At 42.6% G+C, this 18,201-nt stretch overlaps 1 protein-coding gene across 1 annotated transcript in view; it reads right to left on the bottom strand.

The window, feature by feature from the left end:
* The window catches only part of Pdhx (pyruvate dehydrogenase complex component X), a 61,347-nt gene that overhangs the window by 18,707 nt on the left and 24,439 nt on the right, over positions 1-18,201 (bottom strand). Inside the window, exons 3-5 of the mRNA XM_050147082.1 lie at positions 11,886-11,986; positions 4,292-4,494; positions 2,328-2,426 (exon numbers count right to left, since the gene is read on the bottom strand). Of these exons, the coding sequence (XP_050003039.1) occupies positions 2,328-2,426; positions 4,292-4,494; positions 11,886-11,986 (403 nt within the window). The remainder of the gene's footprint in view (positions 1-2,327; positions 2,427-4,291; positions 4,495-11,885; positions 11,987-18,201) is intronic.

Genomic DNA, 18,201 nt, shown 5'->3' with positions numbered 1-18,201 from the left:
AGTGCTCACGAGCCTCTGGCTGTAGCCTGGCACTTGGGGCAGGCAGGCTGATGACTCCATGCTTCTGTACAACACACATCTGGAGCATTAAGTTTGCTTTAAATTGAAATTAAAAGCCAGCTTTAGTCTGTGCTCTTCCCCACAGACACAGTGGCTCAGAGGCACTGCTCAGTGGATAGGAGACGGCACCCATCATTTCCGGAGCAAGTGCTCAGGAAAAAGGGGGAAGCTCGGCCAAAGCCTCGAGCTTTACAACTGTAAAGAGGAGGGCTTTTCTCTAGAAGCCACTGGGGCAATGCCTCTTTTGAAACTTCACCTTAATGTCAAACAGCATACAAAAGTGAAAACCCTAAATAGGACATGCACTGAGGATCACATTTTCTCATGAAATCTGTAAAATTTCATACTTAGAAGACTAAAGTTGACATCCTGGTAGAAAAGACATAAAGACTGGGGAAAGAACTGGGAAGCGGGAAAGAAGACAAAGCATCCTAAGTATAGCTCTTAACACTGTTTCCTTAGAGTATCAAGAAGATAACTGCACCAGCACTCTTTTAAACCAGTTCTTAAAATACTTGTGCATGCGTTAAGCACAGTGGCACACGCTCCTGGCAGGCAGGAGAAAGGCTACTACATGCTTAAAGCCAGCCTCGTCTGCGTGGTGAAACCCAAACTCGGGGAAAAAAGAGCAGCAATCCCATGTCTTTGTTCTACTGCTGCCCTTCCAGAAGCTGCTTTCAAAGGGCACCGAGTCACCAATCAGGAACCTTTCCTATATTCAATCAGACCTTATATTCCTTGACTCGGGGACCATTTCCCAACACCCTACCACAGAAATTTAGTCTTCTAAATGATGGAGCTGCTGCTGCTCTCCATGACAACCACTGCTTCATGATCCACTCAAACTAGCTCCTTCATCTTCATCCAGGGCTCGTGATCCCTGGACGGCTTCTCAGTGCTGACAAAAGCTGTGGGCATCAGTTACTCTGCTACAGCAAATGCTTCCGCAAACCCCTTATTCAATCTACTTCCGGAGCCAAGATTTCTATTACCCAGACCAGAACCCAGACGCACACTCTAGATGCCTCTTGCATGGCTTCCAACCATGTTAATGGCAGTATTCATTATCTCTTGCCCGCATTACTTGATGAGTCTTACTTCAACTGATCCCCTTGCCTCAGAGGCCTTATCTGTTGTAATTTCTACTGTATGAACTTGCCATGATGATCCTTCTCAGGTATAGCTATAATTAGTTAGCATTTCTTCAAATCTTCAGTGGTCGATGAACTAAACAGACCATTTACCCTATCCCTCAGATAACAGACATGGAAAACCTGTCTATTATAAAGATTCTTGTCTTATTCCATTTTTGCAGAGACTGGTAGGTGACTAACAAAATTAAGACATGAACTAGTGAAACAAAGACCAGCTTCCTGGGCCAGAACCTCCACTTTACAGCATTTCCATCATCTAAGCTGAGCTGAGAATGAACCACTTCTGAAAACACGAACCCACTCAAATAATCGGCGACTGCCAACAGCAAAGGTGCACGCAGTGCTGTGGGGACTTCACATGTGGCCGCAGGCCCGTCTGATCAGCCTCTGTTGTACCTTTATGAGGCTAAGTCCCATTAGAGAAAGGTTCATCTGTATCAACAGACTCTTAATTAATAGATAATTTTAATCAAAGATGCACCAATTTCTTGAGTAGAAAGTTGTCCACATAAAGAGGTCAGTTCTTGCTAAGCTAATTCAATACATCTCATAAATGACCACGTTCTCCCTCCCACAGAGCCCTCAGACTGCTTTACATCCAGGAGTATATACCAATAAAGCTACTTTGTTGGGAAAAAAAGAAACAAGGGAAATCTGATATGTTTATCAGATTTTTAAAGCATACTATAAAACATTTATAATTAAAATGGTATTAACTCACAGACAGATCAATGAAAGAGAATCGACTACAGACAGAGATGCTCTGGAAAAAGCAAACTGCCTGAAGGGCTAAGAATTAAATTATTTTAAAAGTGTAGTTCCATATCTGGGAAACTGAAATGTGATTGGTGATGATTTTACACCAGTTAAGGGCTCCAATTCTCTGCACTATCACCAGTGGCTCAGTTGCTGAATTAAACCTTTTTCTTAGTAATGGTCCAATTATTCGGAAAACAATCATTGCATAGAATTTAATTTATACTAACAAAAGCAATTAAAACTACATAAGAACAGTGCGCCTCATTTTAAATTTCAACACAGTATAAGCTCTTTAAAGATCTTTTCAGAAAAAGCTAAGTGATGGGATTGATGAGTACAGACGCACACACGTACTCTTTAGTGAAGATCCCTCGAGGGCCTGTGGCTGTGCCCTGGCTGGCATCCAAGGAATGCTTTTCCAGAATGTTGCGGGCAGCTGGACTTAAGCGGAACCTAAGAATAAAAACATGAAGATGAATGAAAAATGAAACTAATTATACTTATATCTATTCAAATAGATCTAGATGTCAACAGTTTTGCTGATAACTAGGAATGTGAAATCTAATACCAAAGCTAAAGTGACTCTCAAAGATGGTCACAGTCACATAAATTAATCTATATCAATCTATATTATTGTCAAGACAAATTGTACAGCAGTAAGGAGTTACCAGTTCTAAATCATCTTTAAATAAGGGTAAATGTTTACTAGGAGAAAGAGCATCAAATTTGACTGACTACATGTCGTATGGCTCAGCTCACGGACACCAATAGGGAACCAACCATAGTGCTCCTTCATATACTTACACAGTACAAGTATAAGCTAACTGTTCACTCCAAGCACTTTTGAGCATAGAATGGAGTAGCTTGGAGTGCAAGTACTCTGCTGTGCAGCCACCATGGCCATCTATCGCTGGAGTCTCTCCTCTTCCAACATGCCAACTCTGCACCCACTCAACAGTCTCTTCATTCCTCAGGCCCCAGTAGACTGTTCTGCTGTTATTGAATTGTACCTTGGATGCAAGTTTTCAAGTTCTTGGTATAAACACGAACACTCCCAGCAGAAAACACCACTGATTTTATAGGAAAAAAGCTGAGATACATACAGTCCTATAGCAGATGAGTGTAGACTCCTATCAAGACCCTTAAGCAAAGTAACCACTGTAAATATTTACATACTCAGACAACGGAGTAAAACAAGCTGGGTCAAATGGTTTAAAAGGAGCAAATGGAGGGGCAACTGTGATGCTCCCTAGAATTTTGGAGAAATGTACTCAGGTAAAAGGGTCTCAAGCTACCAAGTCTTTATTAGATTTTTCAAGACATTGAAATTTAAGACTTTTTTCCTGTAGGATAAAACTGACTGATTGCAAAGCAACTTTGAAAAGCCACTGTGTGGTCAATACTGTGTAGTTCCAAGGGTCAGAGGTTTCAACAGCTCTTGGCAGATTCACAAGAGTGTCTGTCTAATCATGGCTAGTCTTAGCAAGACAGAGCTCACAGTGCTATCACTGCAATGGAGAGAAGACTGTGAAGCACGAACAGGTGACATGGCTTCTGACCCATACAGGGCAGAGAGGTGAACACAGGGAGCCCGAGAATGGAAATCTGAACTACTCTGTGGTAAAGGGAACTAAAGTAACATTACTGATCACCCAGATCTGATCAAATTATCACAGTATGCTTTGTAAACAGTAATAATGGGCTGAGCCATGAGCACCTGGGTCTGGACCCCCAGTACCCACATAAAAGCCAGGTATAGAGGTGCATATCTGTAGTGCTGGCTTGCTGAGACGGGGACAGTGTTCACAAGTACCTGCTCTATCATGGAATGGTTGGGAAAAATTTACCCCAGTCAGACTCTCAAATACAGAACTGTTTGAACAGAAACACATGCCAAAATGACAATTCCATCTTGTATCAATTATACTCTGGAGACTAGAATTCACATTTTCATAATTAGAATTCTGTGAATGGGAACACAAAACTGAAGCTAGGTCTCATGAGTGTCATTCTGCAAATTTAGAACCTAATTCAGGTTCAATGAGGATACAGATGATTGTATTCTACTCTGGCCAAGCAAGGCTTTTAGAGGATCCAAACAAAACAAGTATTCACTAACGTTTATTGAATGAAGAAGGATGTAAACTAGTAGTTACGCTTCATTGTCCTAAGAGAAAAAGTGGAAGGCCAAGAAATCCCAGTGAAAACGCTCCGAACAGGAAGGACACTGACTTCAAACCCCAAAAATAACTGTAACCTGTTTTAAATGATAATATTCATTCTTGACTGAACATATATGTTCACATAAACGCACTCACCGTGGGGTTCCTGCTGTGTGCTCCTTCCTGGCAGGGCTTGACATCTGTGGTTGTGGAGAGGGCTGAGGAGGCACTGCTGGTTTTGAAACTGGAGCTGGAGCACCGACATCTTTGGGAATTTCCACGTGTTTCCAATCTTCTCCTTCTTCAACCATCAAGCCAATTAGTGAACCCAGCTTTACATTTTTAGCTCCTTCTTCAACCTGTATTTTTTTAAAATAATGGTTGGAAATGGAAAAATGTAGGACCACAGAAAGTCACTAATTCTCCACTTGCGAGAAAGACTTGTCAGCCTTCAAAACCAGAGCTTCCCTTACTTCTTCTTGATGTCCCATAAATTCACATCCATGGGGGCTGTCCGTGTCAATTACTTATCTTCACTAGTTTCTACAATGGTTTCGTAATTTTAAAGGGACTGAACTATCCAAATTAGTCCTACTCACTAGAATATAATTTTAAGTAAAGAGTTTTTAGTAAATTTAGTCTGTGGGGAGAAAATTTGCCACTATGTAGATAAAGTTAGCTAACAATTCTGGTTAATTTAAGGATAGTTTGTGGCTTTCCTTATTGCTTAAGTCTTTCTTGAAAATATTTCATGAGCTTTTCATGAAGGTGTCAGTGATGCAGTGGTGTCCTCACTAACGACAGTTTTCACATAGTATCTGCCAACGAAAAATCAAAATAAGACAGATTTCTTTACTTAAGACAAAAATATTTTAAACATGTCAATGGTAATTTATTTATTAAAAGATGACACTATTGAACAGTTTTGGTAGTGGGAGACAATGCTATTCCTGTAGGATTTCCTCTCTTCCCGCTCAACAACTGAAGTTTATTACAATTGGTTTCATGAACAGTAGGTCTGGCTATAGGTGTTCACTGATGTAACAATTCCCATGAAAAGCATGACTTGTGGAATGTGTGACATTTCAAAGTAACACTAATTTTGATGTTTATTAGTAAGTACACTAGCCCTAAATTAAAATAAGCATAAATTCTATGGGTTAAGAAGCTTTCTAAGCTTAGTAATTACCAGTAAAGAAGTAGGAACATAGGTTTAATAAAGACTTTCATATATGTATAAGACTGGAGCAAAAAAAAAGATGAGGTATTTATAAGCTTTGGAAAATAATTTTTTAAAATTTTGTTGCTTAGCTCTTTGTCATGCACTAAAACATTTTACTTCTGTTGACTATTAATTTTCCTTTAGCACTTCTTATTTTTAAAGATTTATTTATACTAGTTTATATGTCCGAGCGTTTTGCCTGCATGCATGTCTGGAGTTACGCATGAGGAAGTCACCATGTGGGTGCTGGGAACCGAACCTGGCTCCTCTGCAGAGCGCGAGCACTCCTAATCTTGGAGCCACCTCTCCAGCCCTACCTTTTCTTTTTCAAAAGACGAGTAAAGATTGTACTGGGTTAGTGTCTTTTCTTCTCTTGCCTGCTGATGAACTGTTAACTGAACATCAAAAGTAACTTTTAAAAATGACAACAACAACAAGTAGTGTTATGAAGTACACTTCCTTTCAAAACTGAACCAGAGAAAATCAATGTCTACTTACAAACAAAGAAAATCCAAGCCCCCTGCTGAAGGAAAAAAAAAAAAAACCCACCCAAACAAAATAGCCAAGATTCAAATGCAGAATATTTCGGGGCAAATTTTTCACTTTGAAAATATAACTAGAGGGGCTGGAGAGATGGCTCAGAGGTTAAGAGCACTGACTGCTCTACCGGAGGTCCTGAGTTCAATTCCCAGCAACCACATGGTAGCTCACAACCATCTGTAATGAGATTTGGTGCCCTCTTCTGGCCTGCAGGCATGGAGGCTGAACACTGTGTACATAATAAATAAATCTTTTTAAAAAAAAAGATAGAAAATATAACTAGATTTCTGACAGGTGACTAAATCCGAACCTGACGGCTCACCTTCTGTCTCACTTACTACAAAGCACACAAATTACTTCACATGCTCCTACCACAATGACACTTTGAGTCAGTCACCAACTGCATCAAACAGCAAATAAAACTTACAGTGCTCACATTTTCTTACTTACAAAAATGACACTGTGAGGCATATAGTGGAAAAGGACAGACAATAACCACCCTACAACCTGACTGTACAATGGAAGTTACAGAAAAGAATGGTCATGACAGTTCCACTCAATGTCATTAACACCCTCCAGGCATGTAGGTTTGGTGCAAACATTTACTTCCATTGCAGTTAGCAAATAGTCAAAGCTGCCTCAGACACAGTGACAGAAGCATAAATGAGACTCTGCATAATCACACTTAGAAACCTACCAGGCCTTGGCTACACTCCCTTCTCCTGGCTTACTGCTCTAGCAAAGCACCCAAAGTCTGAGGACAATAAGCATCCAAGATGTTCTTCCTGTCTTAACCCAAGACCTCCACTGCTCTTATGCCGCCGTGTTTTAATAACAGATGATGTGTTTGTACTCTATGTTCTACTCACAGGTGATAAATAAGATCTTGAATCTTGAGTCTGTTCAAGTCAACTGTCTTCCCTCCCATGTGTACGGTGTCCTGGGTTTCAACACAGCTCTTTACAACAGTAAGCAGCTAGTAACAACCAGCTGCGAGCACAGTAAGGACTGCTTCACCAAACCTGTTTCCTGATCTGTCAGTGAAATCGCAACAGTGCCATTCTACAGACTCGTTAGGAGGATAGAGAAGTTCAAGATCTAAGGGATTTAGAACAGCGCCTGTCATTTCACATAAACAGTAAATGTATAATTATAACTTCTGTGTTTACCTTCAAGTTGTTAATTTTTAAAACAAATATACTCAACAAGGATCAATATTAGACTGCAAAGTAAATTTGGTAAGGACTGGAAAATCATGCCTCATAGTTCAGCACATACTCAGGATAGAACAAGAGACAAACTGCCTCCCGATAACGTTTAAATAGAGGCCGAATTGCCTCCCTCAGCCTGGACTAGCTCAGTGTTTCTTTCTTCTTAACCAGATGCTCCTGTAAACTGACACTAGGTATGGACATATGTTAAATCCAGCTTGGGTGGGCTTACTATAGCAGACTCAAAGGGCATGATGCTGAGACCAAGACACGAAGTGTCTACAGCAGACTCCTGGATAAAGGGTATCTGAGAGTTCACGTCACCACAAACACTAGTAAAAGCAGATGTGGTGACACACATGTGTAATCCAGCATTGCAGAGGTGGGAGCAGGAGGATCCGGGGATCAGGAGAGGTTCAGCTACACAGGGAACCCTGGGCCAACCTGAGCTATTTGGGACCCACTGTCACTTATAAAACCAAAACAACAAAAGTGAGTGACATTATCTTTTTAGTTCTGGCACTACAAAATAACCAGCACACTAAGTAATTATTTAAGTATTTTTATTCTTTTAAAATTGAACTGACTACTGGGTGGTGGTGGCACACACCTTTAATCACAGCACTTGGGAGACAGAGGCCTCTTTATGAGTTCGAGGCCAGCCTGGTCCACAAGAGCTAGTTCCAGGACAGACTCCAAAGCTACAGCAAAACCGTGTCTCAAAAAAACAAAAAAGAAAAAAAGAAAAAGAAAAACAATGAACTGTGTATTGATGCTCAAATGGCAGTTAGTGTACAGGAGTTGAGTCACATGACCGATATATGGCTCAGGTCTCTACACAGCTTTAAATAGCTCTTATTCTTCGGTATTACTTTCTTAGTTTATGTGCACACTGAACCCCGGCTTACAAGGAAGCAATATAAGAAGTCTGAAGGGAAAGCACATCAATGACAGCTAAAATGGAGAAGAGATGCTGAGTCCAAGTGACAGCTGCCCGCCTTCCCTGTGCCAGCCAGGCAAGGTTCTATTGATGCATTCAAGGCACCTGACAACCCAGGGGGTAAATTAATATCCCAATAAACAGATGGGGAGCCTGAGGCCCAAGGTTACAACTTGTTCCGGATGCAACAGCTAAGATTTAAAGGAAGTGACCACCGGCAGCATGCCTTAGATCAACACCATGTCCATTAGTGGAATCGTAACCGTGAGCTCAGGGCTGCCACCTGGCACCTCTAGCTGGTGCCAGTATCTATCTATACAGTGGACGGAAAACTGACTTAGTTTTAAACTCAAGAAGGACACTCTCAAAATTCATCACTTACCAATTTCAGTGTGAAAAAGATTAGAACTGAGAATAGCCTCCATTTGGTAGAACTTTCTCTGAGCTTTGAGAGGGCACATTCATAATTACAAATATCATGGTCCACGAGGATTAATTCAAAGTTACACAGGTTTAAATTCTAAGCATAAGCCTTTAAACTCTAATATGCACCTATGGAGGTCATTTTGGACAAAGCGGAACTGAAAACTACGGTCTTAGGAGAATGGCAATGCCAGGCTTGGCTTTAGAGAAACAGCTGACACTGCAGACGGTAAGCAGTGCTGAAAATAACTGTTGGGTTCTCTTAATATCCAGATGAGCAAGTCTTTCTTAATTGCTTTACAATTCATTCATGGAACTTTGTTTTAAGACAGGGTTGTATAGCCCACTTCTAACAAGCTGTAGGCAACTCTGACCTTGAATGCCTGATCCTCCTGTCTTTGCTTCCCAGGTGCTAGGATTACAGCCAGGCACTGTCACAGCTGGTGGAGGTGCTGCTCCCTCCACACCTCCCCCCCCCACCTCTGCTATGAAAAATTGCCAATGGAATCAGTAAGGTGGCTGACACAGTGAGATGATTGACAGTGAGATGACTGACACAGTGAGATGACTGAGATACAGTGAGATGACTGACACAGTGAGATGACTGACACAGTGAGATGACTGACACAGTGAGATGGCTGACACAGTGAGATGACTGACACAGTGAGATGATTGACAGTGAGATGGCTGACACAGTGAGATGACTGAGACACAGTGATATGGCTGACACAGTGAGATGACTGACACAGTGAGATGATTGACAGTGAGATGGCTGACACAGTGAGATGACTGACACAGTGAGATGACTGAGATACAGTGAGATGGCTGACACAGTGAGATGGCTGACACAGTGAGATGACTGAGACACAGTGATATGGCTGACACAGTGAGATGACTGACACAGTGAGATGACCGAGATACAGTGAGATGGCTGACACAGTGAGATGACTGAGACACAGTGAGATGGCTGACACAGTGAGATGACTGAGATACAGTGAGATGACTGACACAGTGAGATGGCTGACACAGTGAGATGGCTGACACAGTGAGATGACTGAGATACAGCTCAGCTTGTGCTCCAAGCTCCATTCCTAGAATCCAAATGGCAGATGGAGAGACCCAACTTCCTCAAGCTGTCCCTGACTGCCCCATGAGCATCATGGCAAGTGCTCATGCATGTACTCAAATATAAACACAAAATAAATATATTTTTAATTAAAAAATAGAAAGTTTAGTTATATATTTGGATTATATGCATATATGTAGTATTTGCCATAATATTATGAAAGCAAGATCAGAGAACTTCTAATAACCCCTCTTACTATGTGATTCTAAGCCCAATCTACTGAATACTAAACTGAAGCCTAAGCTGATGGACTGATTCTACATGTATAATAATTAAAATTTTCTGCACAACTTAGCTGATTCAAGGAATTTTAAAAGTCCTTGTACTAAATGAAATAAATTGGAACTAGAACACAAAATTATTTATACCAACAGTATTTATTCTGAATTAACATATTAGGAACATTTAAGCATCTTCTGTTTTCAATTAAAATCTAATAAATATTTCCTATTTCAATGGACTTTGGGTATAAAAACTGTAACACTTTAAAAGATAGCACTGTGCGGCAAAAGAACCCAGAACTTTCCCAGAGATGAGGAGTTAATCACCAAGAGAGCACAAGTTACTCTGTGATGGTCTCAAAGCTGTGGATCCGGCCACACAGGACTGCCCACCGCAGGGAGGGAGCTGCAGGGTGAACTCAGCAGCAGCCTTATCTTCCGAAAGCTCAACTGTTTAACTATTTGACTCTGAAAACAAAACCTGTTGTGCACTGTCCTAGCAAATCATTTTAGTATGCTCACCAACATGAGGATTTTCCACAACGAAAGGCAAAGGCATAGCTCTTGCTTGGACAGAGAAGGGTGGACTAAAAATACCACCTTAGTGGCTCCTGTTCCCATTTGCCTGGTAAAACTGCACGCTGGCAGCAATATACTGCTTACTTTTCCTGTTACTGAGAAAGCATTAGGATGCTACTAAAGACATTAAAGGCCTAAAAATCTACATACAATCTTTCCTCTGGCGGGAAAATAGCTGCCACTAAAGCAGCCGTCCACTGTATCCATTTTCTGCCTATTTTCAAGGCATTAGAACAGAAGAACAGACACTACTGACCCACTGGAACGACTAGCGATCTGAAATGCATTCCTGAGCAGTTGAGTGGAAAATGCTATCATTATGGAAGACTTACACAGCCAAACAATCTGGAGCTGCAGCCAAGCACAGGCCGCCAAAAGCACGTAAAGGGAAATGTAGTTGAGTTTGAGGCATATGGTAAATCAAATCATCCTTTTCTTTTGCCAAGTACTATAAAATTATTAAGAAAATGACTTTTGGTATGGATTTTTCCAGTTATAAAGACAGAAAAAAAATTTTGCCCTTCAATTCACATTTCCTTCAAGGGCATTAACTGTATGTTCCTCTGTGTGTTTTAACCGGGCTACTGGCAAAATACAGGGCAAGGAATGGATGCTGGAAGTCCTACATGTTAAGAATAAAACATCAAAGGCTAGCACAACTACACACCAACAAGATCATGCTATAGTAGGGAACACAAAGGACAGAAAGAATGTCTACAGCAAACTAGAGTATAAAATCCTAAAGTACTGTGTGTGTGTACGGAACAGACAAAAGAGGGGTATATCTATTCACCTAGAGACAAGCTGGGGTCTCAGACCCAAACACCTATCCACAAGGGATGGCCAACAGAAAGGTAGCTTGCTTGTGCAATTCAAGTTGTAGAGGGCAAAATGGATACTCACTGCCCAATCTCAATCAACCAATATGACATAAGACTAATAGTTACCAAGAACCAAGTGAACAGTGGAAAACAGTGGCACTGATGGATAAAGCAGCTACCTGAATTCTGTAGTATTTTCGCACTTAATCTTCCCCACTACTGCACGACTTAGATGATCTCCACATTCTAAGAGAAAGACTCCACAAAATGAATCTGCTACTAATGTAGACTGGCAGCACCTTTCAGTTACTATCAACTTGGGAGTGACTGGTGCCCACAGTCTCAGCTGCTACACCAACACCACACTCTGCTCTAGGGACCACATCCGATGGGCTCTACAGTGAGCTCATAGCACAGCCCAACAGTCAGGCTTTACCCACACACAGCTTTGAGCTGGTTAGGTTACTTGCATTTATATAAACGGTCTAAAATTCTATCCTACAACCATTATATGACAAAATAATCTAGGGGAAAAAAGGCAATTACTAAATTTTGGTACTAGAACATTGTAAATGTAAATTTAAAATGTATTATACAGTAGATAACAAGACAAACAGGAGGAACTTTATTTAAGGAGTGCACATAAAGAAAGACATCCGTGGCTTACCACTATTTTGGCTAAGATGCCATCGTCGTTAGAATCTAAGGTGACCACTGCCTTGTCCGTCTCAATTTCACACAAAGAGTCTCCAGCACTCACAGCTTCACCTAAAAAACAACACAAGTTTTTTGTTGTTGTTGTTCTGCTTCCTGAAAAATTTTTAAATTATATTTTGTTTATAATTTTGTGTGTGTGCGCGCATGCAAGCTACAGCTCATGTGTGGAGGTCAAAAGACAACTTTGGGGAGTTGGTACTCTCAATCATGTAACCAAACTCAGGTCATCAGGCTTGGAGGCAAATGCCTTAACCTCCTGAGCCATCTTGCCAGCTTTGTTTTGTTCTTTTAAATATGAAAAATAATACGAGCATGTGTACAATATAAATTAATAACAAAGTATTCTGTGTTATAGAAACACAAGTATTTGTACATTTATATGGATGTCTTGTGTCTTCTAAAAGCTCTATAATAAGTACATTTGCTATAAAAATGATTACAAAGATTAAAAATGAATTCATACTTATAGAGATAATAAATGCATTTCTTCTCTGGGATAAAGATTCCATGTCTCTTTATTCTTATATTTGGTTTTTGAAATGAAGTTTGATGTTGTCCATGCTACGCTTGAGTAGACAAGGATAGCCTTGGATTCCTGATCCTTCTGAATCTCAGGTGCTCTTCTGCTTTTTAAGTACAACTTGACTATTCCATTCAGAGAGACGTTTTATCATTTATAATACTTTTTGGTTAATACATTAGGGCAAATTCAGAAGCCCTAATAGCACTACACAACATGCATAAACAAACCATAAGAGCATACAGAAAATAAAACACATCGGTGAAGTCAACGAAGACCATTTCCATGCAACAGAAAAGATATGAAACTTGAAATGTGGCCAGGAGTCAACACCATAGACTGCAGTTTTCTGGGCTGAGAAGCAGGGGAAGGGAGGCTGGGGGGCTTGCAGAATGACCAATCAGGGCTTATGACTATGAGAGACTATGAGAGACGCTAGCTCTCATAAGGAGCTGAAGGATGGAAACAGGAGGACTGAAACACTTCAACAACATGAGCTGTGGCAAGCTACCCCTGAAGACAAAACATGAACCAAACCAGGGTGTGCGGAACAGGCAGGAGGAAAACAAAACACTGTCCACTTGAAAGCAAATCACAAAACAAGGTTCTCAAACACATTAAGAAATCTAATATTATGAAAACAAAATACATAATAACTGGAACAGAAACTGAATTTTAGAAAAGTTACTATAGGGGTTGGAGAGATGGTTCAGAGGTTAAGAGCACTGCCTGCTCTTCCAGAGGTCCTGAGTTCAATTCCCAGAAACCACATGGTGGTTCACAACCATCTGTAATGAGATCTGGTGCCCTCTTCTGGCCTGCAGGTATACATGCAGACAGAATGCTGTATACATAACAGGAAAGGGAGGGAGGGAGGGAGGGAGGGAAGGAAGAGAAAAGCTACTGCAGCAAATATTTTCAGATAAATATTTTGAGGTAAAATAGCCATTACAAACACAAGAAAATTTTTTTAAAAAATTATAGAAATGAAACAAAATAGTGTCAAGAAGAAAAACAAAAATTGTGGAAAGAACTAAGGCACCACTGAGACACTGCATGGTAACGAAAGAGACGCTGACAACACTAATAAGGACAAACAGAAACTTAAAGAAGGGGAAAGCAGGAAAGGGCCAGTCTGAGGAAGTGATGTCTTTCTCAGGCGTCCCAGGGGCAGTGGCCTGAGGATGTGAGGGAAGCAGCTGTGAAGATACCACTCTCCAGATGTGGTTCCCAGTATTAGATGGCTGTCATTTCTTAACGGTTCTACTGACTAGAATGGGTACATAAAGAGTCTTATGGCATGGACGGAGGCTCTGAACAAGGTAACTGTATACATAAAAATTAAATGGGCTTCAATTTTACATGTTTTACTTTGATGAAAACTTGAGCAGGGAACAAAAGAGGATTAGACTGTCTAAGCATGAATCCACACTTGATAACCAGAGAGTCTGCATCTAGGAACAACAGAAAAAACATTTTCAAAAGCTATCAGAGGAAAAAACAGATTACCTCAATGGAATGACAGACTGGGAGCACACTTCAGCTGCTGCAAGATCAGAGGACAACAGAATAACATTCACACTGAAGAAAAGAATTGTCTGGAATCTTAGACACACGCAGCTAAACCATAAATTAAGAATGAATGGTGAAGTATTTTTAGGCATATAAAGTGTAGGAAAATTTACTACTAGTGATTACTTAAAAGAGCCCTTACAAGATGTAGTTCAAGAAAGGAGACACAAATAGGGCAGGTGGACACAGGCAGGACAGATGGACACAAGAAACAAGTTACCACAGAAGGCGCTAATACTCCCCCCCCCCCCATTTAAATTGCAGCGCTTGGGGAGTTTTAAAAAGTGAAAAGAAACTCCAAAAGCTGACAGGACAGTTAAGGGGAAGAGTTAGGGAGAATGCTAACTGTGCTCACAACTTTGGTACAGCTGAAGAAAAACAAACTGAATTAACTTATGTTCAACTGGCAAAACTTAGGGATTTAAAAATACAAATAAAATCTATAACACTCAAAACTCAGGAAAAGCAGAAAACAACAAAATGATTGTCCAGTAGAAAGAAATAAAAAGAGAATAAAAAGAGAAATGTCTAATTACAGAAACCAGCCTAGTATATAAGTAATCACAATAAGCATAAATAAATAAAAACCATTTGTTATAAGGAGATTATCAAAATGAATACAAAACTAAAATACTTGCAAATGTGGCTTATAAGAGACAAACCCAAACCAAAGCTGAATAAAAAACTACAGGGACAGAAAAATACAAGATATATAAACATACCTACTGACACATAGTTCCCAGCTGTATGCAGCAGAGATATTAACTGGCCAATACAGTAAAAAGAATATCAAAAGAAAAACCTAAAGCATTAATAAATATGCCATGAAAACTCAATTATGGAAACATAACTGTATACCAGAATAAACAACCAGGCCTTTCTACCTCAGCCACAGAAGCTCTGACTACCAATAGTAAGTATGTTAATGATGTAAATTTAGCTGTTAGATGGTATTTACTGAACACCCACCCAAAGGTCCCTACCTCATCTGACCCAAATGGGAAGCTTCTGGTCAACAAATATTTATTGAAAACCGTGTTTGTCCACTGAGGATGCCATAGCAGCACACGAGAGTGGGTTCGATTGTTTGAACTTCAGACCTCAAGAAGCTCCCTGCACACCTAGTGAAGAGTCAGCTGGAGAGGACGGCAGGTAAGAAGTGAGAACGCTCTGGGGATACTCAGGAGGACATCTAACCCAGTTTCGAGAAGGGAAGAGAAGTTTCCTAGAACAAGAGGACAGCTCCTCAGCCTGAAAAGAGTAGACAAGTGAAAAGGGCAGTGAGCCAGGCACAAAGGTACACTCCCAGGGCCCTGGGAAGAGAACACACACTTTGGGCACCTGGCAAACAGAACAAGGGAACACGTGGAGATCAGACTGGAGAAAGGCAGGAACAGACCAAAGAGACCTGTGCACATCAGCAGGGAGGGCTGCCCCCCAGCCCTCCCTGCCGCCCCCCAGCCCTCCCTGCCGCCCCCCAGCCCTCCCTGCTGCCGCCCCCCAGCCCTCCCTGCTGCCGCCCCCCAGCCCTCCCTGCTGCCGCCCCCCAGCCCTCCCTGCTGCCGCCCCCCAGCCCTCCCTGCTGCCGCCCCCCAGCCCTCCCTGCTGCCGCCCCCCAGCCCTCCCTGCTGCCGCCCCCCAGCCCTCCCTGCTGCCGCCCCCCAGCCCTCCCTGCTGCCGCCCCCCAGCCCTCCCTGCTGCCGCCCCCCAGCCCTCCCTGCTGCCGCCCCCCAGCCCTCCCTGCTGCCGCCCCCCAGCCCTCCCTGCTGCCGCCCCCCAGCCCTCCCTGCTGCCGCCCCCCAGCCCTCCCTGCTGCCGCCCCCCAGCCCTCCCTGCTGCCGCCCCCCAGCCCTCCCTGCTGCCGCCCCCCAGCCCTCCCTGCTGCCGCCCCCCAGCCCTCCCTGCTGCCGCCCCCCAGCCCTCCCTGCTGCCGCCCCCCAGCCCTCCCTGCTGCCGCCCCCCAGCCCTCCCTGCTGCCGCCCCCCAGCCCTCCCTGCTGCCGCCCCCCAGCCCTCCCTGCTGCCGCCCCCCAGCCCTCCCTGCTGCCGCCCCCCAGCCCTCCCTGCCCCCCAGCCCTCCCTGCCGCCCCAGCCCTCCCTGCTGCCCCCCAGCCCTCCCTGCTGCCCCAGCCCTCCCTGCCGCCCCCCAGCCCTCCCAGATGTGGGAGTCCCCTCTGTGTGCTGTGATTACCATTAATGAAAAAAGAAACTGCTTTGGACCTATGGCAAGGCAGAATTTAGGTAGGCAGGGAAAGCTAGGCTGAATGCTGGGAGGAAGAAAGGCGAAGTTAAGACACCATGGAGCCGCCAGAGTCAGACAGGCTGAAACTTTGCCAGTAAGCTACTGCCACATGGCAATATACAGATTACTAAAAATGGGTTAAATTAATATAAGAATTAGCCAATAAGAAACTAGAGCTAACGGGCCAAACAGTGATTTAATTAATACAGTTTCTGTGTGGTTATTTTGGTTCTGGGCAGCTGGGATGAACAAGCAGCTTCCTCCTGCAACACCTCCTGATGCCCCAGCCTTCCATGTATATCATCATTGTTATTGTTTAATCATGGATGCTTTGAAAGAGTCACAGATGCTCCATTTCCAGGGGGCTCCTGCTGTTGGAGCAATGGGAGAAGTGACATATTCTTAGATGCACACAATAAACTCTGGCCATAAAGAAAAAGAATGAAATAATGTACCATTTTTCACTCTCATTTAAATTCCAACAACTTTTGAGGAACCATGTACAAATTTACTTTGGTCATGTAAGTTTCTGAGTCACTTCCGGTGTTTCTGCTCCTCTGCTAACTCGAAAAGAATCATGAACTGCCTCAGAAAAATGCTTTCCTGCTGCTGCGACTTTCACCTAGTCACAGTTTCTTCACAACCCCAGGCCAGGCCAGCGCACCTCTACCTTAACTTCAGATCAAAATGCTTTAGAAAAAAAAAATTGCAGTAACTTCAGGAATCATTAGTTCCTCATAAGGAAAATATTAATTGTTCTTTACATTTACCTGGTTATAACATTTGATTTGCAGCAAGTTGTAACATCTGACAAGATATTCCCTTTCTCTCTCTTCACATCAGGCTATGAGTTATGAGAGCCAGTGGAGCACATGATCAACAGAGCAGGACGCAGAGAAGTCAGTCAGCGGCTGAACCACAGAGGAGCTTAAGACCGAATTATCACACAAGGAACCGCTGTCCGTAATGATCCCGAGACTGAAACTCTAGCGATAATCACTGTGAGTGGACACACGACATTTGAGGCTGAGTCATGAGTCCCAAGGATCCAAACCCAGGGCTCCAGCACTGATCAGCATTGGCCTGCTTGGCAGAGTAGTGACGAGTGCTTCTGCCAACCCCAGCTGAAAGTTTATTCCAATCCCAGACACAAACAATCTCCACCAAGTTACCTATCTTCTTTCAGGAAGATTTGAATGTGTGGCTATGAAAAAAAAATCACGGACCTGGAAGTGTTATGTTAACAAATTCACATAGATTTTTAAACATTTTGCAACATTTTCTGATAAAAATAAAGTTGCAGATATATTTCTAGCTAATAAACCATTAATAATCAAGAAGCAGCCTCCCTCCTTATTCCATAGTCTGTCATCTAAACACACCATTCACAGGGCACACACGGGAAGGGAAGGCACTAAGAAAGCATCGGCTACAATAAAGTGTCCAGTTCTGCCCAGCAGTTTATGTTCTAGTGGGTCACTCTTAGCTGAGGCTCACAGGTAGGTTCTCAGCGCCATGTGGCTGGCTGCAGAAGACGGCAGCTCCTCTGTTTCCTGTACCATCTCCTCCTGGTTCATGTCTGTGTTGGAGGTAGAGCGGACCTGGAGCAAGAGTGCAGGCCCCAGGAGCAGCCAGAGCAGAGTCCCGCCTGGAAGCCGGTCCCCGGCACCACGGAAGCCAGCAGCATCATCCTGGTCCATTGTCCTGATGGGCAGCTGACAGAACTGAGGATGAAGTCCACAGAAGCATCCATCTCTCTTAAACATGTCTCAAAAATTGTTGATGGTAATGTTTATTTTATAAACAATCACAATCCCCTGCCTCCTATGACACAATTTTGTTCTACCAAAAATGAAGACTATACATCTGTTCCAAAGATGAGTGCGGAGGATAGCCGGTTGTTATCTGTAGAGCAAGTATGAAGATCAAGAAA

The sequence above is a fragment of the Alexandromys fortis genome, unplaced genomic scaffold, assembly GCF_014885135.2.
Source record: "Alexandromys fortis isolate MF-2015 unplaced genomic scaffold, M_Fortis_MF-2015_v1.1 scaffold_12, whole genome shotgun sequence".
NCBI classification, from domain to species: domain Eukaryota; kingdom Metazoa; phylum Chordata; class Mammalia; order Rodentia; family Cricetidae; genus Alexandromys; species Alexandromys fortis.
This window is presented reverse-complemented; position numbering and strand designations above follow the sequence as displayed.